Below are 26807 nucleotides of genomic sequence, written 5' to 3'. Positions count from 1 at the left end.
CAGGCTTGCAAATAACCAGCTTACCTGACCACTGACCCAGCAATGGTACTGTGTAAGTGGCTAAGAGACTGGACCCAGTTCAAACGTCACCTCTTCAGTTCATATATTCAGTTGAAAGCCATCCAATGAACGGTAATCAAGCATTGCACATGGATGTGTAAACCAGCCCCAGGAAGCTGTTCTTCCTAATGTCTGTGGAAATGCTAGCTGTAGTTTCCACCCCCTCACCAATGAGCACTCTGTGTGTGGTCAAAGGCACTATCCTTTTCGTGACTGCATATGCTTTGGGGCTAAAGCCCTGGGTTAACCCCATATTGGGCCTCTTTACAGTGCTGGGAACACAACAGAGGCATAGATGGCATGGATGTCTGCCATCAGTCTCAGGAGAGATACCATGTGCCTGACTATGCCAATCCTAAATTAGAATCTCTTTCTGCCTTTTAAAGAAAAGTATCAGCTGGCTCAGACATCCTTTCCCACCAACTATAGTGAACCTTGTCTCTTTGGGCCAGATTTAATTCTAGCTATAAATAAGTATTTTTATTGTTTAAGAGAACACCCCACGCTGTGCTTAGAAAAAACACACCCCTGTCATCACTAAAGGCCATTAAAAACACAGTTTTAATTAAAACTGGCATCATGTGAGTTGGGGACACACACACATAAACATTTAAACTACAAGAAATGAAGCAAAACATGATTCCTATGCACTGCTTAGAATTGCAAATGATTGCGCCCTATAGAAAAGCCTCAAATAAATAAATATAACATTTCAGGGAAACAGTTAAATGGACATTCCATAAAGAGCCTGAAGTTATGATCACAGCACTAAGAACTGAAGCACTACAAGTGGGTGACATCTGTGCAAACATGGAAAGAGACAATATCCCACCATCCAGTGTGACACTTGGACTAGATCAGTCTTCTCAACCTGGCACTCTTTGGGATGTTTTGGACCACAGTTCCCATCAGCTTCAGGACCATATGACTGGGCTGGCTATGCTGAAAGGAGATGTGGTCCAAAATATCCTAAAGGGCACCAGGTTGGAAAAAGTTGATGGTTTGTTTTTCTTGGCCCCAGCGGAGGGGGGTATGTACAGACTAGAACCGTAGTATGTGGGGTGGGATCTGACTACACCCCTGTGCCGTTTTCATGCTGAAATTCCTCTCCCCAAAACTAACCATGCTTAAATGGTGCCAACTGCAGCGAATGATACCTGCAGGGCAAAGAGCAGCAGAAAAATGGTACAGAAGGCAGGAGAAAGCCGCCAATACCTTGTGTCTTCCTGCACACTATGCTCATGAAACTAAAGTACCTTGCATTTTCAGTATTCTTAAATGCTTAGCCCTAGAGCATACAGTGGCTAAAAAGCTCCCCTTTTCCACTGTGTGGGTGACTCTAGGACACTGTACACAGGGACCCCACTTCAGAAATACTAACGAGTCTTCGGCCCCCTGCAACCCCAGACTGCTACACTACTGGGAACCAATGCTTCTTTGTCCTTGGGACCCCGCTTCAGAAATAGTAACAAGTCTTCGGCCCCCTGTAGACTGCTACACTACTGGGAACCAATGCTTCTTTGTCCTTGGTGCAACTAAAGCAGTGGGGCACAATCTGAGCTAATTTGTCTGCAAAGAGCTTCACTAAATGCCATTTTAAGACTGAAATAGACTGCAGTCTGGGCTTCCATCTCATCTGCTACTAGCCTTCCTACCCAGAACTCCACCCTGTCACTTCCTTTTCTTTCTTTTTAACAATTGAGCGTGAGGAAGAGTTTTCTGGAATTCACAAACCAGTTCTCTATATTTTGCTTTTTTTTTCAGCCAGCTCTAATAAAGATATTGGGTGCTACTGCCTTACCAGGGTTATTGCCAAGAAACAGTAACGGATATTTAATGAGCTACGGATTTCCTGGAACAGAACCCAAAAGAATGGGCTCTCATCAGAAGGAGGTGCAAACTGCATCACATCTCTGGGAGGAAAGTGTATGGTTTTATTGCTTTTGAATTCAAGAGTTTCCTAGAATGGGACATTACAGCCCAATCTCAACTCTCAATGAGACTCGATCCTGGAGCTGTGCCCAGGCAGCGCTTCCTGACAGAGAGGTCATCGAGTTTTGAACATGCAATCTTTCACAGCTTGCCAAGGCTAGGAAGTCTTTGCCAGACCCAACTTTTAAAAGAAGAGGGACAGAGCTCTGTGTGTGTGTGTGTATCAGACCATGAGTTCCTGATGATCAAGCAGAAAGCATCTAATTCCTGCATTCTTAAAACATTTTTATACAGAAAAATAGCATCTAACTACCCCATTGGCATGATCTGGCGTAGCCAAGTTGGGTAAAGACTGAATACATCCGTTAACTGAGGTCACACATCATCATATATATGATCGAAACAAAATCAATTTGGTAAAGTGGCCTGTAGAAAAATTCAGTTTTTAAAGAACACAAAGTCTGATGCAGCCATGGTAAGAGTTCAAGGTGGCATTCATTGCTGCTCCCTTTGGTGTACAATAAGTCTGTAGAGATTGGTTAGGCTGAAAGAGATGGTCTGTCCCAATGTTATATTCATGGCAGAGTTGGAATTTGAACTCTGATCAGTCTTAACCTTGCACTCTAACTACGACACCACAAGAGCTTTCAAAAAGTCATTACATGGCCTTAGGCCACCCTCCATTGCTCTCCCTGTCCAAGTCTCCCTTTTGCAATATAGGTATAATAAACATTGCCCAACATTTCAGGGCTGCAGCAGTAAGGCTTATCTATGCAAAATGCTTTTCATCACTTTAGCGCCAAATAAATGCTAAGGTATTCATATTAGTAATACGCTGAGGTATGTGGTTTCCTCCTGCTTATAAACGACTCCTAAGATCAAGTTAGTGCTTTGAGGGCCATGACAGGTCCTCACTGGTTTTTAAAACGAAGTATCAGAACGGACAACCTTGTATTTACTAAATCCCCTGGGGGGACACCACTGTTAGCCTGTAACAGAATTCCAGGCTAATGGGAAAGTGGGTTGCTCTCCTGTCCACCGAAGGTAATAGCTGAAGCGCAGCTGTCAACTCCCTTCAGATTTCTTTCCAACTAAACAGGGCAGACAGCACATTAAAAACTGCACAAGGCAGTCAAATTTTTATGTGCATAATTCACTCAACAGGAAGGCAGTGAGTCTCATTTACCAAAACTGTATTACCGGTGCCATATGACCTGGAATGCTGAACCGTGGTTAGTGCTAACTGTAGTTTGTTGCTTTAACCCTGGTTAAGATCACAAATGGACAATGAAACCGAGGTTTAGTTTACTGAACAAAGCCCTGCCCTGGAGGATGTGTACAGAAAGACACCAGCAAGACCAGCCACCTTATAAACAGAAAGGATGGAGAGGCAGGGTAACAAGAGAACCAGCCCTATCAATACTGGCATTCTCCTTGTGGAATGCTCTCCCCAGGTATGCTCACCTGGCACCATCATTACATATCTTTAGGCACCAGGCAAAAATATTCCTCTTCCATCAGGCCTTTGACTTTTAACTACCTATAGACTTTTTGCATGGGTGGGATGTAGTTGTTTTTAAATTTATTTAAAATTGTACTTTAAATTTTCTAAAATGCTGGTTTTAATGTATGAATGTGTTTGTTTTTTGCTTAAAATACTATAAGTTGCTTTGAGCTGCCATGGCAAAAAGAGCAAGTAATACATTTAATAAATAAACAAACAATTTAACCAGGGTATGTTCAGTGCAGATGAAATACTTAACCCCCAATCTTAGTTTGCAAACCTTCTACAAGTCATAGTGTCACAGCCTGGTTGGCAACCAATATCTAAACAGAAGTAAAGTGATCATAGGCAATGCCTAACCTTTTTTTATTAATGCACTGAGCGTCAGAGAACACTCTGCTTTCTGCCGAGCTCTACATTTTCTGCATTTCCTATCAAGTACAGAGATATTTTTCCGCTACGAAATCTAGAGAGCAACTACATTAAGCTCTCTGATATGATTTCAAAGACTTTTGTTTGTAATGTAATTGGAACAAAATGTAATCAAAAGAGCAGGCTTGCATCCAATTGGGTTCAAAAGGGAGGGGGGATATGCAGAAGAGAAAGAATTTATGTTTCTCCAATTTCCATCAAAGGTGACTTGCGGCTTCCAAAAATAAAGTTGCTTAAATGCCTTTTTTGTACCACTTTCAATAGCTTCACTATACATTGCTTGCCTTCATAGTGGAAGCTATCAATAATAATCAACTAAATTTCAACAACTGCTAGACCATAACAGGTCCTGAAGAAGGATCTGAAGGGTATCAGTGAAGGGCAGTAGCTCAGTAGTAGAGCACCTGCTTTGCATGTAGAAGGTCCCAAGCTTAATCCCCAACACCTTCAGGTAGGGCTGGGGAAAACCTTGTCTGAAACCTTAGAAAGCTGGTTGTCAGGCAGTGCAGACAACAGCAAGCTGGGTGGTTTGACTCAGCGCAAGGCAACTCTCAACTCCCTAAGCTGACAGAGATTGTGCTGCACTGTTCTCCAGCAGTGAAGAGAGAGAACTGGAATGAGCCCAAGAAAGTGCCTTATATTAAGTCAGGCAATTGGTCTATCAAGCTCAATACTGTCCTCACTGACAGGCAGTGTCTCGCCAACGTTTCAGGCAGGAGACCTTCCCAGTCCTATCTCATTATGCAAGGGGCTGAACCTGGGACTTGCATGTAAAGCAGGTGTTCTAGGACTTCCCTGAAAACATTAATGGTGTCAATTCATGCCCCTTAGCTAATCGGGATTGAAATCTAGGCATGCTACTGGCATCCAGCTGCTGAGTTTAGAACAGGGATAGGGGCACCTGTGGCCCTTCAGATATTGTTGGGAGTATAAATCTGAAGCTCCCTTTCACTCTCAAGGAGCAATCAAGGACATCTTTTTGATCTTAGTGCTGTGGGACCTCAGTGCTTTGATTGGAGATCTCTGCTCCTAATGTCATATGGCACCAGGTGTCTGACCACTGGCCATGCTGGCTAGAGCTGATGGGAGTTAGTGTCCAGCAGCATCTATCATCTTCCCCACCCCAAGGTTCACCATCCCTGATCTAGAAGGTCTGGCAGCAGCTGCAGCAAGAAGCATTTGACAACAATTTGGTTTGGAAACTGCAGCCTCTCCTAGATCAAAGGGCTCCGTGCCTGCAAGCATGCATCCTCAAAGGCCATCTACTGCAATGTGCTCTGTGTGGTTCAGAAGCTACAGTTGGTGCGGAAATAGCAGCTCACTTCCTGGCAGAGGAGAAGCCACAAAAGCCATGTTCACAGGCAGATTTCTAGCTCAAGGTCCTGCTTCTAGTTTGAAAGCCTTGCATCATCTGAGTTCATTAATACCTTAGGGAAGGGAAGGCTTCTCTCAATGTCAGCCCTCATGTCCTCTGCTGTTATCAGAAGAGGCCATGACAAACTGAAAGGCTGAAGTGGGGCCTTTCTAGCTGTGGCCCCAACACTGCAGGGCATGTTACCCAACGAGTACTGGAATCAGCTCAAATCTATTCTCTAGAATGTCTTCCTTTCTAAAAAACAACAACAACAACACTTATTGTTTGAACCCCTAACAGTGGGTATTTACAATTATTGTTTTTATTTCTAACTGAGCTCATTGTTGATTTTAAAGAAGGGTAATCTTTTTTAAAAAGAGAGAGAGAGGAGCCTTAAAACAGAATAGAGGGGTTTGGGGGGGGGCAATGCTTTAAACAGGATCCACAGGGATAGTAGATCTGACTTCCACGGAATGCATCTGCTGCTGCTACTGCTAAGATGCCACTGGTGGCTGCAACATACTCCTTGGAGGCTGGATCTGTCCCCCCCATGCGACCTCTACCATGGTCTCTTGGTGAATAGGAGGCACTGCTGGTCTCCTCCCACCCTTGTTCCCAATTTTAGATCACTATTCCTGCTCCCACCCCCTTGTAGAACTTCACTCACCCCTTATTCCCTGGTGAGATGCACCATTTTGTGGGTGCCTCAAGTGCCAAAATGTATTGGACTAGTCTTGCATGGATCAATACAGCTGCCTGTGTTTTGGGACTCTCCTTGGGGTAGGGGCATGGTTGGTGGAGGGGGACTGTCTTGAGCTGCTCCCCAACTTCAAAATGTACCACAACAGCACTGCTTCCCGAACTATGGAATTTTCCTTCTAGCACACCTGCCATTGTCTATTAGCATTACCTTGAAACTAGAGCACCGTCAAGAGAGCGTGTCACCTAGTTACATATAGCAACTCGGCAGCTTCCTACAAAGGCAATCAGCAAGTCGAGCTCAACCTTTCAATGTGCAGGGTTTATGCACAACACCCCATCCCAGAAACACACACACAATAAATGTGTTACAGCAAACACGGTGCAGAAGATCCATTGTCAGCTCTCCTAACTTGTTTTACTTTAAAGCAGCTTCAGTTTTCATCAGAGCAGAAGGAGGTATTTAACTACCCCCCCAAAAAAATGCTGTTTTACGAATGTAAATCCGAATCCCTCAAAGCTGCTGAAAGCCCTTCTGTAGGGAGGAATATAGGCATAATACAAGGATCTGTAGTATTTCCCTCAGCAGGGCTAACAGCAGCTGTCAGTTGGTGGCAGTTTCGATCAGGAAAAAAGCAGGTGGGAGATATTTAATTAGGAGCAGAAAGAGGGGAGTTTCCCCCAGGCCACAAGGATGCTGCGATCTACCTGCTGCTTAAGGGGTCCTCCCTGAACCCAGAAGTGGTAAACTACTAAAGCCCAGTCGCCAACATCCCCCTTTTTTTGTCAAGCTGCTCAAAAAGGTGCATAGTCAGAAACAGATCATTTAGACCCATTTCAACTAGGGTTTTCATCTGTGCAACTTCCCCACCAATAATTGATGTTGTGCAGTCAGGAATCAGTTCTCTCTCTCTTCATCTGCTGTTTTAACTAGGGGTGGCATATCTGCAGAGAAAGCCTGCTCTGTGAACTTCGGGCTCCCGCTGTGATGTGGAACCCTGATCAGAGAGGAAGGCAACACATGTAGATCAAGCTCCCCTCTGCAGACAAACTCATCCAATGCACAGTTCCAGAGATCAAAAAGCAGGGTGGTTTTTTTAATCCATATTGGGATACAACAGAATGCCAGCTTGGTTCAAAATGGTGTCCAATTGTGTCCCAACATAAATAAAGAACTTCTCCTTCATCTCTGGAACCATGTTGCAAAACTTGATTAAAATTGTTACAGCTCTGAAAGGTTCAGTCTGCCACCTTGATATGAAAGAGCACCCAATTGTATCCAAAACACAGGTGACTAGCTGCTCCTCAGGAGCTATCATGCAAAATTTGGTTACACAGGGAGACCATCTAACACAGCCTTGTTCTCACTCTTCCATGTGATAACTAATCATTGGGGGGGGGGGGGGAATGCCTGAATCAAACTTAAATGAAGGTACATCATGGGAGCTAGCAAACTCACAGCAACAGCATTACATTTGGAAGAACCTCTGTGTGTCTAAAAACAAGCCACCCAGCTGATTTTCCATCAAAGAACATCACATCCCAAGTCAACAAATCCTACACGCCTTCAGTGTAAACCTCTGTGCGTCTGCTCATTTGTCCCAGCAAAACACAACACATCCCACCTCATCATCTTCAGACCACCCAAAGAGGCAGTGATCCTTGTTTATCTGTTGTTAAAAACTGGATCAGATGACAACACATAATGTGTGTTCTGGATAAGTCAAAGGATTACTTTGTTAGGCAAGTTTACCTTCATTCAGCAACAGAATTTTCCAAAAATGGAAAGGGGGGAAGAAGTGTTGTACTCACCCACACACAAGATGTTGAAACAGAAACCATGGCTAACCGATTTATTAACCAGCTGGTCAGGAAGGCTGTCAAATCCTACATGGCCAGAAAGAGGGACAGTACGGCAGCCTTCGCCCTAAGGAAGTTTGAAAGAAAGACATGTTAAAATTAGATCTAAAAGAACACCACATTCTATTCCTGGTGGCCTTTTGAAAAGTCTCCCTTCCAAAGAAAGTACACTATGGGTTCTATCCAATGCTAGTCCAAGAGTAGACCCATTGGGTGGCATTCAATGAAGTATTACTTGGAGCATGCCCATTGAAATGAATGGCTTTGGCTTAAGTAAGGTCCATCCATTTCAATGAGTCTGCTCTGAGGAAAACTTGGTTGAATGCCACCCACTGAAATTAACGAACCCAAGTTAGTCATGTTCATTAATTTCAGGGGGTCTGCTAGGGCTAGCATTAGATACAGCCCCACTTGTTTGTTTTGCCATCCAAATCTCAAAACAGGTTTTTGCATACTTTTCCAAATCTTTTTTTCTTGACTGCCAGCATCCCTGACTGCTAACCTGATAAGGAGTCAACTAACAAAGCAAAACACAACTGCAGTGTGACATTCACATATCACAAAGGCTGTTTTGCACTCATAAAAATTGTGTTTCCAACAGCACAAGCAATGCACACACCATTTATAACTGTTAGCATTTTAAAACACAAGGCAATTCAAAAGAAGAGGCACACCCAAGGACTTTTTCTCTTTATAAAATGCAAGAAGGGTGGAGTAGGAACAAAATGAACTAAAAAGTCGTCCTGAGTCCAGAAGCAATAGTTAAAAATGGAAGCTGTGACTGCATTATGACACAATTTGAAAGCCTAGCCAAAAAGGAGCAACATCTGGAAGCTCTGCTCATATGGCTATTTGATCAGTTTGAACAATAAGGCTCCAAGACATAAAACACTGCAAGACTGAATTTCCCTAAGTGGCTTGGCCAAAGCTGTAGTGGACAGCAAAGTAGTACAGTAATGTGGGATTTCTGCAAAATTTTGAACTGGAAATTCTGAAAGGGAATTTAGGGTAATCTTCACAGGGTAACAGTACTGGAAACAATTCAGGTTTCATCTGAAAACGTTCTGATACCCTAGTGAATCAAGTGGGAACCACATCCAGAACTGGACCATCTTCTGTGGGCCATTTTTGACAGGTGGCTGGGGCCACTCACTTGTAAATCACCTGGCATCAAACCTCAAGCCACAGAACAGAGACAGACTTATGTCTGATCTTAGCACTCCAGTGACATCCCACAGGGCTAAGTTCAGATATAAGCTTCTGCTGCTCCCTTTTACTATCAAGGAGCAAGCAGGGGCATATCTACGACCTTAGTGCTGTGGGACCTCAGCACTTTGGCTGGAGATCTCTGGTGTCAGGTGACTGACAGTCATAGGCAGCTGTAGTTTGTCCAAAATGGCCTTGTTGGCTTTATCCAGAGGCTCATTAGACCAAACTAGGATTGCAGGCCAGAGATTCTGCCCTCGTAAGTGATCCACCTCAGCACGTTTATTTTATTTGCATTTAGTAAATGAAAGGGGGGGGGAGTACTCCACGTTCATTTTCAACCGGTTTTGTTTGTTGTCTATTACAGTGGTACCTCGGGTTAAGAACTTAATTCGTTCTCAAGGTCCGTTCTTAACTTGAAACAGTTCTTAACCTGAGGTAACACTTTAGCTAATGGGGCCTCCCACTGCCACTGCACAGCCACCACGTGATTTCTGTTCTCATCCTGAAGCAAAATTCTTAACCCGAGGTACTATTTCTGGGTTAGCGAAGCCTGTAACCTGAAGCATCTGTAACCCGAGGTACCACTGTAAGTTGCTTTGAGACTTTTGTATAAAGCAACTGACAAATATAAATATATGATCAACAACAACATTTTCTGTCCCAATATACCACAAGTATTTGACCTGAAATATCTGAGGCAAAAATTAAAGCACACATGGGACAATCATCTTGGGTGGGGAAAACCACATTAACTGCAACTTTGAAACTGCCAAGCTTGCTTCCTATTGTATCTACAATTGGCATCCATTCATCCTTACTAATTAACTTATGAAACATACTTTCTTCCACCCCACATCACTACAGCTGAGGATCCAGGGATGAATTCGCAAAGATGGCTCTATGTATGTATGCATCTATGTGTGTTTGTGTACACATCTCCTGGTAAACTGCCTCAGATTCAGGAAACGCACAAAGGTGCAGACAGAAGTTTAAAACAAACATTTGGAACACTTTTAAGTGGGAACTGCCTACTGCACAAAAGAAACATTAGAACAGTTCTGCTTGATCAGACACAATATCTAGTCCAGAATTCTATCTCTTTGGAAGTCTACAATGAGATCCACAAATCCACACACCAGCAACTTCTATCCAGAGGCATGCTCACTTTGAAACAGTACTTAAATGTTGGGCTGCCAGCACCCAAAAAACAAAAACAAAAATCCTGACCCTTAGGCAAAGCCAAAGAGCAAAGCCCAACATTCTGTTGACAAGTCCAGAGGCACAGACCAACACAAAAGCTGTGTGTTCAGCCACATTGGGTAGCCAGACTGGTGTCCTCCTGAAGTTATAGACAACAACTCCCATCTGCCACTGCTAGCCTGACCAATGGTCAGGGATGATGGGAATCTAAACCCAGCAGCATATGGAGGGCACCATGTTGGCTCCGCCTGAGCTACATACATGATGATTCCTTATACTAGGAATATAGTATGTAGCATATTTCTTAAGCTATTCATTATACTGTTAGTCCATCCAGCCCAATCCTTCTGGTGCAGAATTTGGCGGCTAGGTAGCTCACCGGGGCAAGACGGCTTGAGCACTGAAAACCAACCCTGGCCCAACTGCTCTGGCTGCCAACCACTTTCCGGGTCCAGTTCAAAAGCACCCTTCTAGACTGCATTAATGCAGTAATGCTGGAGATGCATCACAGAACAACAAAGTGGAATGACATGCGGACAGTCCAGTATAAATCCACCACTAACGAGCTATTACTGCATCAAAGGCATGTTGCAGAATCTACCCACACACAAACCACCAATCCGGAGGGGCCCTTTATGTCTCAGGTGCTGAATACATGTGCTTCTCCATCTGCCCCACTGCGTGCATTTTGATTGCTTCTCTCTTGCCAACATCCTCACCAAGTATGGTGTCATTACACATTCCAAAATGCCCTGCCACAGAGTCATATATTTCGTAGAGGAATGCATTTCTGCTCATGCAAAGGTTCTCCTCCCAAGGCCTTACAAAGCTACTTGCCCCAAGCTGCAATCCTTCAAAAAGTATGTCTTTATATAAAGCAAATAGCTGTAGACCAAACTATAAAGTGTTTTTTTTGGGGGGGGGGTTAAACAAACAGAACTGAGAAAAGGAATGAGAAGAATCAGTCAGGTGTAGTAATCAGATCAATCTTCCCATTTATTGGGTAAGGAAAAGAGAAAGCAAGAAAAATAGCAACATGAAGGGAGTCGCATCAATTACATTTTTCAATAGTGGGTCAAATAAGCATTTCAGAAATGTTTATGCTGTAAGCCATTTGTTGCAAAAGAGTAAGCAGGTGTCTAATTCTCCTGTTGCAGCTCCTCTCTGTACTTTATCCACAAAACATAAAAGCAATGCAGGTGCAACACTTTAAAAAAAAAAGAGTCTGGCTGAACCATCTATCAAGAGGACATTCTTTTCACTACAGTCATTTGCCGTCATTTCATCTACACTGAACTTGCTACATTGAAATTTTTGTTAGTTTTCAAAATCACAGATGACTTTAGAAGTACCGAACTGTACAGCATACTTGCTGCAAGATGCAGCAGCAAACTGTCACACCTTGGGGGTGCTGAAGAGGTAACTAAGGTGGAGGATCTTCTTTGGAAGCAAGCACACCCACCCTCTAATCCCTTGCCATTCTTGCTCCTTGCATGCAGAACAGGATGCTTAGCATTTTAAACAACTGAAAAAATAGGTAAAATGAGTCCATGTTGCTTCCGTTCCTTTCCAGGAGGTGCATTGCAAGATGCACTTACTGGAAAATACATCCAATTACAGCAGTCCAATTATAGATGCTCCTGCTGAGGAAGCTAATAACCTCATTGTGTTTTCGATCTTTAGAGCAGCACCAGCAACCTGGGCTTTGCCCTTGCCACACCATACAGAAATGCAGCATCTTCAAGAGTCACTTGTTTAAAGCAAAAAGAAGGGGTGATTTATGGTGACCAATAAATGCCACCATGCATATGGCAACTAACATCTTGCCAGCAGAACTTCCCTAAAGCAGGTTTTCCCAAACTTGGGTCTTCAACTGTTTTCGACTACAGCTCCCATCATCCATGGCTAGCAGGACCAGTGGTCAAGGATGATGTGAATTGCAGTCCAAAACAGCTAGAGACTCAAGTTTGGGAAACTCTACCCTAGAGATTTGTGGAGGCCAAACAAGGCAGCTCCCCCATCAACACTGTGTTCCTCTTGCTATGCAAGCTGCAGCTTTTAGCTGAGAACCAGACGTTCAGGATGCCGTGCGTCACTCCAGCCTCCTCTTGGCTCTACCTCTAGGACTAGAGGAGGAACATAGGAAGAGACCTGCTGGATCACACCAAAAGCCCATTCTAGGACAGCATCCTGTTTCCAGAGGTGGCCAGCCAGCTGCTTCCTGAAAGCCCACAAAAGCCTGAAGGCAACCCCCAACCCCTGCTGTCTGCCCCCAACATCCTCAAACAGGCTCTCAGGGGTGAGACTTCCTGGTGGAACTAAGCTGCTGTTAATAGGCTTTTGAAATAGGCTTGCACTAATGGGGACTCTTCCAAAAACAGAGTGCTGCAAATTCCAGGAATGAAACAGCCTAGATGTTACAAGATGGGTAGCTGCAAGAGCCTTGGGAAATTAGCAAATGCAAAACTCCCCTCCCATGGGCATGTATGTGTAATTCTACTCTTGGTTCAGAATGTGGTCAGTCTTCAAATACATTTCTTGACTGCCTCTTGATCTGCAGAAAGGGGAAATGCCAATTATGCAATGGCAGGGATCCTTGTTGGAATATGCATGTGTCATTTTGCTTTGCTGCTATTGCACACACATTGCAAACTTGCAGGAGGAGGAGCTCCGAATTGCGCTCTCTCTCTCTCTCTCTCTCTCTGGTGTTAGTAAAACCAGTAAACTGTGTACAGTGGTACCTCTGGATGCGAACAGTATCCGTTCCGGAGCCCCATTCGCATCCTGAGCAGAACGCAACCCGCGTCTGAGCGTGCGCAGGTCGCGATTCGCCGCTTCTGCGCATGTGTGTGATGTCATTTTGAGTGTCTGCGCATGCGTGAGCGGCAAAACCCGGAAGTAACCCATTCCATTACTTCCAGGTCGCCACGGAACACAACCTGAAAATGCTCAACCTGAAGCGACTTTAACCCGAGGTATGACTGTATAAGGCAGAAGACATTACATGTAGTTGGCCAACCTGAATTCACAGTTTCTGACTGCTTTTTGACTAGAAACGACAGTAACAACAAACTATCTGGATATTTTAACCGTTCAATTTTCTTCACCGAGTCAATCCGGAAGAGAAGGATAAAAAGATACCAGCCACTACTTTGTTATTACAGGGAGAATTCGGCAGAAATTCACACAAATGGGGGAAAGCACTTCCTTCCAGCTCTTGCGAGGAGGAGCTGGAGTTCATGAGAAGGGCAGGGAAGCATGCAGAGGCTAGGATGGCACAGAGTCCCCAGAGTAGCCCGTAGCAGAAGGACATGACTGTAAACCATTGCACAGCTGGGTGGTGTTCTTCCTGAATTGGCAGGAGACTGTTTTTCAGCCACTCTTGCTCTGGTGACTTTGCATGTCACAATTCCATCATGTCAGAAGCAAGCAGCAATTTCAATTGCTAAACAGGCTGGACAAGCATAACATCATCCCTTCTCATAAACAACAGCTACAGCCTTACCTTGACCCATTTCTCTTGCCAACCTCTATCCCATGAAAGAACCTTAATTCACTTCCGGAGGCGGCGCGAAACAGCAATGGCGGTCCTCTTCAGTTGTTGAAGAGGGGCTCCGCGGAAAAGGGTCGTGCGCTGCGGCACAGCGACGACCCGTTTAGGAAAACCACGGGTAGAGTGAGCCCGTGGCCGTGGGATTCGGCGGGCACCAGGAGCGACCTCGGATACGCAGAAGGGACCCCGTAAGGGGCTCCGGAACGTGGAGGGGGTAGCGGTGCTGTGAATCCATCGCTCTTTCCGCGGAAGCGAAGCCGCGCGGCTGCTGCTGATGAGCGCTGACCTTTCTTCTTTGAACATTTGATTGGAAACAACAAACTCGTGAGTAAGAAATTTGAGGCTTTATTTGGACATCAAATTGGTGAATTTCGGCTGAAAGCGGGAGACGCTAAAAAGGAAGTCAGTCTTCCGTCCCTGTTTAAAGTATTGAGCAAAGTTTTTTTAAAGCGGAAGCGTTGAAAGGAGTTTAAAAGAAGTTGGAACTTACCCTGCAAGTTTGGATTTGATTGTGAGACTGTGCTATACCTCTCTATATTTTGTGGATTATAAAGTTATAAGCCCCAGCTCACGGGCTGCCTGGATACAAAGTAACATCAGACTGTGGCAACTGTGTATAGAGACATAAAGTTACATTGGGCTACTTTGCAGTTACAAAAAAGGAACTGTTGTTCACACCTTCGCAAAGAACCTTTATCATCTGCAGTTTAAAGTGAATTTAGAGGGTTTCCCCCCCTTATTTTGGATTTTACCATATTTGGGAATTAAATGGTGGAAACTTTTGGGGAGCTCCCCCTGCTGGATTGTGGAAATATAAACCTCTGAGAACTGCTGGTTGTTTTGGAAATCTTTTTGCCTGGATGATTGCTTTTCCCATGGGATTTACAATTTGACCTTGAAACCTAGACAGTTGTGGAATGAGTGTGGCAGGAAAAACAAGGGCTGCCAAGAAAGCAAAACAAACTGAACTATTGCAATCAACTTTGCCTGTGCAGCCACGTAGATCATCTGTTCCAATTGTGACAGGTCTGCAAGAAGGACAATTTAAACAGCCAGTTTTGGAGGATATGGCTGCAGGAGGATTAGACCCTATTTCTAAAGAAATATTGGATCAACTGGCAGCATTAAATAAGAAAGCTGATGAACAAGCGGCTAAATTTGACCAGGTTACAGCAACGATTAATAAGTTGACAGACCAAGTTGCTCAAAACACACAGGCGATAGGAAATTTTGAAAAGACTATATCAGAGAACCGAAAATTAGCTGAGGACGCAAACACGAAAGCAGACCAAAACAAAAAAAGGATTGAGGAATTAAGAGGGGAAGTAAGACCACTGAGTAGACAGGTCACTGAACAACAGGCCTATCTGTCTATGGCGGAGCTGAAAAACCGGGAAAGTAATCTTAGGATTAGAAATATTCCAGAACTAGAAAAGGAAGATTTGGCTGGCTTTTTGACTGCAGAAATATCCAAGTTCTGGGGTTTGGCAGAAGAGAAAGACTTCAAAATCGTCACCGCTTTTAGATTGGGAAGAGTGGCCAAGAAAGATAAACCAAGGGATTGCTTGATCATATTGAGATACAAGCAAGAAAAAGAAAGCCTAATGCTTTTTAAATTGTGTATTAAAGGGCCAGATCCCCAATTTCCCATAATGTGAAATATAAACTTTTGATTGTAGAGGAAACTATTTCCTTTGTGCACCCACACATCCCAGGTGTGTGTGTGTGTTTTTTTTTCCCTTGGGAAAGATCCATCAGGTTTGTTGCAGGATCAGGGCCATAATTCTGCAAAAGGTAGCAATATCAACCTTTCCCCCCTACTTTGCACTGCAAGAAAATTACCTTGTAATAATGTCACAAATAGGAAAGGTGTTAAGAAATCATTGCACTGCAAAGAAACTGGTATTTCTGCACAGCTCAGTAAATAATGCATTAAGGTCAAGCAGAAGTCATCTCCCCCAAAACTGAAAAGAAGAGGAAGGAATGGGGGTACCTGAGGCCTTCCAGATATTGTTGGACTCCAACTCCAATCACCCCCAGCCACAATGGCAGATGGTCAGGAATGATGTGATTCATAGTCCAACAACATCATGCAGAGAGCAGCTAAGTTCCCCTCCATTAACCTAGGCCAGGGATGGCAAACTTGGCCCTCCATCTGTTTTGGGACTACAATTCCCATCACCCCTGACCACTGGACCTGTTAGCTAGGGATGATGGGAGTTGTAGTCCCCAAACAGCTGGAGGGCCAAGTTTGGCCATGCCTGACATATGGCATTTCAGTGGCAACCATAATGTGTGCCTCAACTCTTACCTTGACTAGTTTATGTTTCATATGGTGGAAGCACCATTAACCCAAGCCCAAGACAGCCAGCGTCCATCAGGAAATTACTGAACCTGATTGAACACAGCAAAACAACCAAATTCCCACTGATGACTGTGTCCCTAGACATCCTTAAAGCCTTTGATTGTTTAGAATGGAAATACCTCTTCCTACAAATCCTTAAACAAATTTACTCCCAAGCTTCAGCAAAATGTAGGATCAATGGTATGGACTCTAATACCATAGCAATACAAAGAGGTACTAAACAAGGGTGCCCACTATCTCCCTTCCAATCCATCCTTGCCCTGGAACCCCTAGCAACCCAAATCTGGACAGCCCCACAAACACGCTAAATATTACCACCCCAATCTCCTCTCTCCCTCTCTTCTTTCTTCTTCCCCCACCTTATTCTGTATAATGTCTCGCATCAAAAGTAAAAAAGGACTCTACAACATGAAAAAAGACAATGCACATTTTTGTGGACCAATAAAATCTTTAATAAAAATATTATTTTAAAAAAAAAAGACAGCCAGCGTGAGTCATGCACTAAAATGAAGACATTCGCCATTTGTGGTAAATTCATTTCTTGCTTGTCAAAAAGCCACACACATTAAGACAACCCACTAACTCTCATTTGCCTGGAAGCATCAGCCAAGCCTTGTTACCATCCGTGGCAGGCTGACAATGCATGTTAAATAGACCTATGCATGCTCAACACAGAAAACGCAGTTATGATTTTTAACATTCAGGTTTCTTTAGAAAGGCCTTCCTTATATATCTGCTCAGAAGACAGACTGCCAAGAAACATGAGGGTCACAACCCTGCTCATTTTGCTTGCAGTTCGACTGGAAACCAGAAAAGCCTTCCTCACCTCTCCCACCAGTGTATTCTACCAGGCACTCTGCATTGTGTTAGGGAAAGAGGAGACCTCAGGGGTGTAATAATGACAATAAATTAAGATTCAGTTTAGTTTAGAGGAAACGCAAGTAAGAGGAGACAAGACACAGGTGTGTAAAATTATACATGGTGGAATGAAAGTAGATTAAGAGAACAGTTTATCTCCCTCTCTCTTAATACAGGAACTAGGGGCTACTAAACTGAATGCTAGAATATTCAAGCCAGACAAAAGAAGGTACTTAGTCACACAGCGCAGAGTTAAACTCTTGAATTCATTCCCAGAAGTAGTGATTGCCACCAAGTTGGATGGCTTTGAAAAAGGATTAGATGAATTCAGGGAGGATAAGGCTGTCAGTGGCGACTATCCCTGATGGATGGCTATGTTCTATCTCCACTGTCAGAGGTACTGTGCCTCTGAAAGCCATCTGCTGGGAATTTCAGGTGGGGAGAGTAGTGTTGGACTCAGGTTCTGCTTTCAGGCTTCCTCTAGTCATCTGCCCAGCCAATGTGAGGACAGGATGCAAGACTAGATGGATCATTAGCCTGATTCAGCAGGTTCTTCTTAGGTTCTTAATGGCTATCAAACCACCAAACCCTTGCTCAGGCACAGCTGGTGCTATTTCTCCATGAGACAACTGTGTACATACACGCTACATGGTAGATTGCATCAGATGCTACCCACTCCCCAACCTTCTTCATGTTCAGTTGCACTGCACCAAGGCCACAGCATTCATTTCCCACATCTTGAAACATTCAGCTTCTTAAATACTTCCTCAGTGCTCTAAGTGCAGGCCGATCTCAGCGGAAGAAGTAGCCCCTGTACAGAAGGATCTACAAAAGATGAATTCTGGCTGAATGTATCACAGAAAGGCAATGGAAGTGAATGCCTAAATATTATTGTTATTGTTGTTATTAAATTTTGTATACCACTCTTCATCCGTAGATCTCAGGGTGGTTCACAACATAAAATACAAGACGAGAAACACAAAATGCATAATAAAAACAGCTAGACTGGTGACTGCATGTGGCTGCCTAAAGGATCTTCACTGGCTCCCAGTATGTTTCTGAATACAGTTTAAAGTGTTGGTGCTGACCTTTAAAGCCCAAAATGCCCTTAGCCCAGTATACCTCAAGAAGCATCTCCACCCCCATCGCTCAGCCCAGAGACTGAGGTCCTCCTCCGATGGTCTTCTGTGGTTGCCTCACTGCGAGAAGTGATGTTCCAGGGAAACAGGCAGAGGGCCTCCTCGGTAGTGGTGCCCTCCCCGTGAAACCCCTCCCTTCAACATCAAGCGGATAAAGAACTACACAACTTTTAGAAGACATCTGAAGGCAGCCCTGTATTGGGAGGTTTTTAACGCTTGATGTTTATAAAATTATATCATGGGCGGGGTATAAATCATTAAAGTATTATCATCATCATCAACAACAACAAACCAATAAACCCCTTCCCACACCCACTCTAGAGGCAAAGAGCACCACTCCCACCACTGGGACACATGGAAGGGGAGGGGTAGACCTGTCAGTGCCAAGAATACTGAGCTAGATGGACCAATGATCTGACTTGGGATAAGGTAGTTTCCTATGATCCTGTGTCCACACTAGGCTCCAGTCTCTTCCATCCTTAGGCAGAGTGACACACACACACACACCCTAGAGTACAAGTGAGCAACATCCACAAATAATTCACATGTCTTGCTGTAAGAAAAACAGGTTATTCCTACCTCAATAATCTTCCTTCAGTTATGTTTTGGAGCATCAGTGTTGGATTTAGAATAGGGGCAGGGAACATGTGGTCCTTCAGAAATTGTTGTTGGGCTCCAACACCCATCATCCCTAGCCAACATGGCCAGTGATCAGGAATAATGTAAGCTGGGAAGAGCCAAAACATTCTCCACCCCTGATTTAGGGCTCTTCTTGCACTGCCTCTCAGTCTACATGAGGCCAGGTAGGCAACTGCCTTGGGCAGCAGATCCACACCCAAAGAATGCATCGCCTGCTGCCACCACCATGGTAACAGCAATAGCTGTGGTGTGCTCCTTGGAGGCTGGATCTGGCGCCACCTTGGCATTTCCCACCCCCACTCCTGAATACTGTATATGGTCTCTTGGCAAACAGAAGGCATTCTGGTTTCCTCCCACCCCCAAGGAAGTAATTGCAGAAACTGCCCTCTGAGGGTCTCCTGGACTCTGCACCCACCTGGCCTGATTCAGAGTGGGTCCCTTTTCCCTCCATGGCAGCCTCCAATCCCCACTTCAGCTGTTGGGTAAGGTTGCTTTGCTTCCTCTCCTTGTTCCCAATGTAGATCTTCACTCACCCATCTTGTGGTTTGCCTCGGGTGTCTAAATGTCTTGAGCCAGCCCTTTGCATGTCATGTGGCAGAAGGGTGACTGGGGATCTTGCGTTTGTTATAGCTGTGGACAGAACGGCTTGAGTATGTGGGGATTGCTGCGTTTCCCTAGGCTAGCAGCTAGGATAATTTAAAAGAAGCTGCAGCTTTCTTTTAAAATTCAAACCAGCTGAGCAGATGAATTGCTGTTGTTTTTATTTTTATTTTTTTAAAAAGATGAACTTAAAAGCAAATATTAGTTGGTGGTGCTTTGGAAATCAGGCAACCTGGGTAAAAAGCTGCCTTAAACTTAAGAACATAAGAAGACTCCTGCTGGGTCAGGCAAATGGCCCATCTAATCCAGCAACCTCTTCTGACTGAGGCCACCCAGATGCCAGGCATTAGCCATGTGGATTGGCAGTAGCATGTTCTGCAGTCCCAAGAAGCCTTCTCACTGTGGTCTTCTGCTTAAGTGCCTTTACAGGGAGCATTGCACACACACACACACCATGTCACAACAATTTTCTCTGGCTATCTGTTTTCAGTCTCTTTGCTGGTTCTGACCTACAAAGCATTGCACAGCATGGAATAGGTTGTCTGAAACACTGCATTTTCTCATACAAGCCTTTCCAGATCCTTGGGAAGGGCCTGTCTTCCTGTCCTGCCAACACCGGACACACATTTGAAGGGAAGGTCCACAGCTCAGTGGCAGAGCATCTGTTTTGCTTGCAGAAGGTCTCAGGTTCAATCCCTAACATCTCCAGGTACAGCTGGGAATGTCCCTGCTCTGAAATCCTGGAAAACCATCTACCATTCTGAGTAGACAATCTGGAGCTCTCTGGAACAATGTTCTGACCTGATATAAGGCAACTCCCTTGTAGGAGGGCATTTTCATAGCTGCTCCCAAGTGCAAGAACTCATAGCCAAGGGGTGCCTGGCTAGCCTGCTGCTAATTACTTAAACTTACATATTGTATGGTTGTTTTATTAACTTTATTGCTGTTTTACCTGCCTTATTCTTATGCTGTTTTCACTTGGAATCTTATTGCCCCTTATTGTTTTATTTTGCATTTTTATTATTGCCTTGGGGAGCATTTGGTGGAAAGGTAGGACAAAATTTTAACAAAATAAGGTACAAGTGGAACAACCAGGGCCCATCTTAGAAGGTGGTGGGCTCTCTTTCCTCAGAGGTTTTTAAACAGAGGTTGGGTGGCCACCTGTCACAGATGCTCTAGTTGAGATTCTTGCATTGCAGGGGGTAGGACTAGATAATCCTCACAGTCCCTTCCAGCTCTACCATTCTATGATTCCTATTAGTCTACCACGGAGGACTCAACATGCAGCTCACTGGTTGTCTAGTGCTGCCTTTCAGTTGCTGGAAACCATAGGAATGAGAATGATCTTGTACATCCAGGTCCTATATTTGGGCTTCCCACATGCATCTGTGCCAATGTGGTATAGTGGCTGGAGTATTGGGCTAGAACTTGGGAGACCAGAGTTCAAATCCCCACTCAGTCATAAAGCTCACTTGGTGACCTTGGGCCAATCACCATCTCTCAGCCTAACCGACCTCATAGGGTTATTGAGAAGGTAAAACAGAGGGACAGGAGAACCATCCATGCCACTACTTTGAGCTCTTTGGGAGGAATGGTAGGGCAGAAATGTCACTGTTGTTGTTGTTGTTGTTAAAGAATCCACTATGAGGACAGGATGCTGGACTAGACAGATGGGCCACTGACTTGATCCAGCTGCCTCCTGTGATGTTCACCAGGTTGTCTGGCGCTGACTGCCAGCTGTAGCCCAAAACAACTGGGAGCCACCAGGTTGGCAAAGCGTAGTGTAGCACATTTATTTTTAACTTTTTATCACACTGGCATTCCAAACCCCAGTCAAGATGTTTATTAGGGCAGCATAAATGAGGTCATCACATTTTGTCTTCAGAGCTCTTTTGAGGGGGAATAGATTACAAGTGACCTGCAAAGGCCTCACAGTGAGCTTCATGGATCCAAGCAGGGATCTGGACCCTACTCTCACCATGCCAAGCCAAATATATGTCACTCGGTGATATACACTTGGAACGAATTGTAGATACCACCCAACTGAACAAACTGAAATATTGCACTCTGAAGGTCAGATTCATGAAATGTAGGGCTATAAGGAGCTGTCTAATACAAGCTAGTTGTCCATCTAGCCCCAAACTGCTTGCTCTGACTGGCAGCAGTCCTCTAGAACCTCAACTAGGGGTCTTCCATTCACTTGCTCCCCATTATTTGTTTTAACTAGAGATGCCAGAGATTAAGATATGGGACATTCTGCATACAAGGCAAATGTTCACTAACTGAGTTATGGTCCCTTCTCTTTAAATATTTGAAACTGGAGAAACTGGATTCATTCCAGCCCTAGAACATCATGCAGTACAACACATTCTTTTAACACACAAAGATGATCCATTTAAAATGGGGTGTGGAACCTCTAGCCATCCAGCTATTATTGGACTCCAACTCCAATAATCCCCAGCCAAGATGGCCAATAGTGAGGGATGATGGGAGATGTAGTCCAATATCTGGAGGGACAGAGAATCCCCATCCCCAATTGCTGTACTACACTGCATGCTCCTTCTTCTAACATCCTGGCAGGTTAGAAATCCCAGGAGCTCCTGTGGTCCTTTCCGTAGTTAAAATGAACAGGGAATTGCAAACAAATTAAACCCATCTACAAGCCAAAAGATGTTCAATTAATTTGGTTTGCAAAGGGCTCCATCTCCTGCCTCAGGAGTGCCTCTGTGCTCCCTTTCATCACAGCAGAGACAAAAGGGCAGGTGAGCTCTGGACATTATAGAGCTTGTGCGGAGACAAAAATCTCCCACCCTTCCAATTAAAAAATAATAATAATTCTTTGTCATATTGGGAGATGCCAGGCATTGTGACGTGAGTGATGCACCCAAAAGAAAAAAGCCAATATATAGGAATCTAAATGGAGCCAGAGAGAGAAACGAACACTTTATGGAAAATGATCACAATGAAAATTAAGCTGCTTGAAGATGAAACAATTTACGATCAAACCCAAAGCACTTTATTTATAGAGGTGCCTGCTGTGACCCCTGGCAGTTGCAACCCCACAGCCTGCAAAAGAAATAAATATAAATAACCCCTTGTCTGCAAAATGCACACAAGCACCACAGCTTCAGTTTAGCGTAGCCCAGAAATGAAGAAGGCTCCACAACTGAGCAAACCCAAACCTAGTTAAAATCTGCCCCCAACTATCCCACGCTAATGCAAGAAGAGGTCACACCCACCGCATCATTCAACCCACATCTCCTCGTTTCATCAGGCCAAGCCTTTAAGACAGTCATCTGCAAAGCACTGCTTCCTTCGTCCTATGCAACACGCTACCCAATAAATCCGGCCCGTCACGGCCAGTCAGATCACACACAATCAAGCCAACCCTCTATTGTTTAATACAAAGGCTCTCCCTCAAAAAACACCCCCAAAACCCATCACCTTTAGCCAGTAACATCCTCTTGTCCTCCTGTCTTCCCACCCGCCCCCGCACACACGCGTATAAAATCCAGCCTGCAAAAAAAGACAAAAACAGCAGCAGCAGTCCATAGCCTCCCCGCATTCGCCATCACCCGAACCTATAACGGGAAAGTCACCGCCAAGAGCATCACCCCAGCGGCTTCTCTTATATCACCAGCCCGCTCCACATCCCTCTGTGCCGACAGTAACAGCGATTTGTAAAAATAAGACCGAGATTTAAGAATTCACATCTCTGATCATTTACAAAAGACGGTTTCGGAATCCCCCAGCACCTCTCCCGCTGTGTTAACGCCCAGTTCTTAATTCGGAACCATGGGAATATCTCGGGCTGAGGAGTGTATATGCAGCTCGCGCCCGCTTTCCTGAAGTGGCCATCCGGGTATCCACCCAGCATTCATTCATTAGCCAAGCTGCCTCTTTCCTCTCTGGCCCGTTTCCCTCTCAGTCGTCGGCATCACCACCTAGCCGCGGATTCCCTCGCCAAAGAAGCGCGCGCAAACCTTGCCAGTCCCCGAGAGCTGGAGTTCTAGCTGCAGCTTCGCAGGGAAGGCAAGCTAGCCAGCTAGCCGGCCGGTCAGCCATGCTCAAGGAGGCCCACCCCAGTCCAGAGCGCGGTGCGCCCTCCACGCCAGTCGCCGCGCACTCACCACCTGGCGCGCTATCTCGGTGGCCGCCATGGCCCCTTCGCCTCGCCTCCTCGGAAGCCGAGCCCGCTGCAAACTCTACCTCAGTCCAGGAGACACTGTTACACTGACTGAGCGGGTGGAGGAAGGACCCGGCTACTGCGGCTTGGGGGGGGGGGAGAGAGAAATGGGGCGTGGACACGACAGAAACCTCTGCCAGTCGTTTGGAGCTAGAAAGCCGGCTAGGGCGCAGAGAAGAAAGGCGCTGGCGGGATCCTTCCCTTCTGAAGCAGTCAGCTCCTCCCGCGCGCTTCGAGGAGTCTCCACAGGCGGCTCCACAGCATTCCTCCCCCCACCGCCTCCCCCGGGCGAAATGGTGCAGTCCGAGACGCGCGCAAGGCTAGGGTCCGCGCGGCTATGATGTGACTGTGCGCTTGCCTGGGTGGCTCTGAATGAGACCGGGGAGGAAGGAAGCCAAAGAAAGGGGAGGGAGGGACGGAGACCGCGAACAAGAGCGGAGGAGGAGGGCGCTCCAGCCTTACTACTAGTGGTGCCCTCAGGGCAGGACTTCAGGGCCCCCACGCAACAGAATTAGCAGGAGAGGCCTCCAAGTGCAGCAGTGCTGGCTGACCTCAGCTGGAAATAAGTGAAGCATGGCACCTTAGCATCCAAAGAGCTAAAACTACCTAACCATAGCTGTCAACGTTTCCCTTGTTTTAAGGGAATTATTCCGAATAGGATTCTTCGCAAGAAAAGGGAAACGTTGACAGCTATGTAGCTAACTTAAGCCTAGCATTACCTCTAAGGCTCTAACTGCACCGTTGCATACTAAGCTGGCCCTGCATTCCTCTTGAGCCAAGCCAGCTTCCTTCTCTCCTGCTTGGGCTGGATCAGGGCTGGGCAACCCTCTTCTCTCAGAGGGCCACATTCCTTTCTAGGGAACCTCTCTCAGGGGCCACATGCCAGTGTGGACAGGGCCAGAAGCAAGAGTGGGTGGAACAAGAAATGCTAATTTACTCGCACACCTCTCTTTGTCCGCTGCCTAGGGCAGAATCAAAAGAGTTGGAAGGGACCACAAGGGTCATCAAATACAACGCTCTGAAATGCAGGAATTTCGTGCCCTATGTGAGCCCAACAACCCCACAAGCTCCAACTTCTACTTTTGGTTAAGTATCTATTTTTATTTGGGGTAGGCATCTCCCCCCACCCCCTGCTACACCCCTGTACACAGCCAAAGGAAACTGGAAACAGCATCAACATCAAAGAGTCTTGTGGCAGCTAAAAGCCTAACAGGTTTTATTACAGAAGGTTGAGTCCATTTCAACAGATGCATGAAATGTAAGTCTCAGTTGCAGCTGCAGATGCGTTTGCTCTGTTGAGATAGAAAATGTTGCGAACAGCAGGGGCCATAGCCATGAAATACAAGAAGTACAATCTGTGACAATTTCTTTGTAAAGCTTAAAGATAAGCCAAGTGACCCTTCATTAACAGCTTATCTTAAGCTTTACATAAAAAAATCACATACTGTATTTGTTGCATTTTGTGGCCAAGTGTTTCCCCTGTTTACAATTTGTTTTTCTCTTTACTCATGCACATGATACTGAACATTTATATAGGCTCTTTCAAGCATTCAAAGCATTCCACATTCCAGCCCTTACAAAGTAAATCAGTATACTATTCTCTGTGTTGCAAAGGCACCAAGAGAGTAGTTTGCCAAAGTCCACCTGATGAGTTTGGGAGGAGGTGACATTCAAACCAAGGACTTGCCAGTTTCTAGTTGTTGTGAAATTGTGTTGTATTTTTGCACACATGTCCTGCATGCAAGCTTCCCACAGGCATTCTGGTTGGCTACTCTGAGAACAGGACCAGACTGGACACTGGCCTGAAATATCTCAAAACAGTGAGCAACCTTCAGTTCTCCAGAACCCTTCATGAGGCAGGATGTTAAGCAAAGTGAGAGCAGAGGTAAGGGAAGACATGGGAAAGCTGGCTTGAGGTGGCCACAAATCTTCATTCGGTCACAGTCTTACAGTGGAGCATAGGAAGAGATCAGAACTGGATCAGCCTCAACTAGGTGCTCTGCGAGTAACACTCTCCACCTATTAACTGTAGACACAGGACTGCACTGTGCATACCACAGGCACCATATGTGAAGGGCACTCATATTGGAATCCACAAACAACAGCACAATGGTGTTGACCTTTAAAGCCCTAAATGGCTTCAGTGCTTTATACCTAAAGGAGTATCTCCACTCCTATTGTTCAGCCTGGACACTGTGGTCCTTCTGGCAGTGCAAGAAGTGAAGTTACAGGGAACCAGGCAGTGGACCTTCTTGGTAGTGGTGCCCATCATGTGGAACACCCTCCCATCAGATTTCAAAGAGATGAACAATTATATGACCTCCCGTAGACATCTAAAGGCAGCCCTGTATCAGGATGCTTTTAATGTGTGATTTTCTGCTGTGTTCTTTTTATATCTTTTGTTGAAGCTGCCCAGAGTGGCTGGGACAACCCAGACAGTTGGGAAGGGTACAAAAAAATAAATCTATCATCATCATTAAACTTATTCTCATGGAACTCTCCATGTAGGCACACTCCCTTTCCACCTTTCACAAAAAATTAAAGCCTTAAAAAAAAGAGTGATCTGTAGTTTTCAGGAGATTTGTATTAGTGTTTTATCTTGCTGATGTATTGGTGTCCTGTTATTGAGCCTGTCAAAGTGAGCATGTAATTTAAGTGTTTCCTTTTTTAATAATGTATTTCCATGTTTTTCTTGCAGGTTGCTTTATCATTGTCATGCAAAAGTGGGATGAAAATATTAATCAAACCTTTAATAAACCATATCTGTGGTTTGTATTTGGAGGGGAGCTGAAGGAGATCACTTGGAGAATGAACTGTTGAATGGAGCTTGAAGAGGGTTGTGGGGAGAATTTGGTTGCCAGTTGGAAGCAAGAGAGGGATGCCCATTTGTAAAAATGTAAAGGGACCCCTGACCATTAGGTCCAGTCATGGCCGACTCTGGGGTTGCAGCGCTCATCTCGCTTTATTGGCCGAGGGAGCCAGCGTACAGCTTCCAGATCATGTGGCCAGCATGACTAAGCCGCTTCTGGTGAACCAGAGTCGCTGTTTACCTTGCCACCAGAGCGGTACCTATTTATCTACTTGCACTTTGATGTGCTTTCGAACTGCTAGGTTGGCAGGAGCAGGGACTGAGCAACAGGAGCTCACCCTGTTGTGGGGATTCGGACCGCCAACCTTCTGATCAGCAAGTCCTAGGCTCTGTGGTTTAACCCACAGC

At 45.1% G+C, this 26807-nt stretch overlaps 1 protein-coding gene across 5 annotated transcripts in view; it reads right to left on the bottom strand.

Annotated features, from left to right (window-relative positions):
* SEPTIN6 (septin 6) overlaps positions 1 to 23963 on the bottom strand; it is a 50180-nt gene extending 26217 nt beyond the window's left edge. For 3 of the 5 annotated variants that reach the window (XM_053374636.1, XM_053374637.1, XM_053374639.1), the window contains exons 1-2: positions 23535 to 23961; positions 7794 to 7908 (exon numbers count right to left, since the gene is read on the bottom strand). In XM_053374636.1, the coding sequence (XP_053230611.1) occupies positions 7794 to 7908; positions 23535 to 23564 (145 nt within the window). In that variant the 5' untranslated portion in view covers positions 23565 to 23961. Of the gene's footprint in view, positions 1 to 7793; positions 7909 to 23534 lie in introns of all 5 variants that reach the window. The other 2 variants (XM_053374635.1, XM_053374638.1) reach the window with 2 other exon arrangements.
* Between the last annotated feature and the right edge of the window lie 2844 nt (positions 23964 to 26807).

Source organism: Podarcis raffonei, chromosome Z, assembly GCF_027172205.1.
Source record: "Podarcis raffonei isolate rPodRaf1 chromosome Z, rPodRaf1.pri, whole genome shotgun sequence".
Taxonomy (NCBI): domain Eukaryota; kingdom Metazoa; phylum Chordata; class Lepidosauria; order Squamata; family Lacertidae; genus Podarcis; species Podarcis raffonei.
This window is presented reverse-complemented; position numbering and strand designations above follow the sequence as displayed.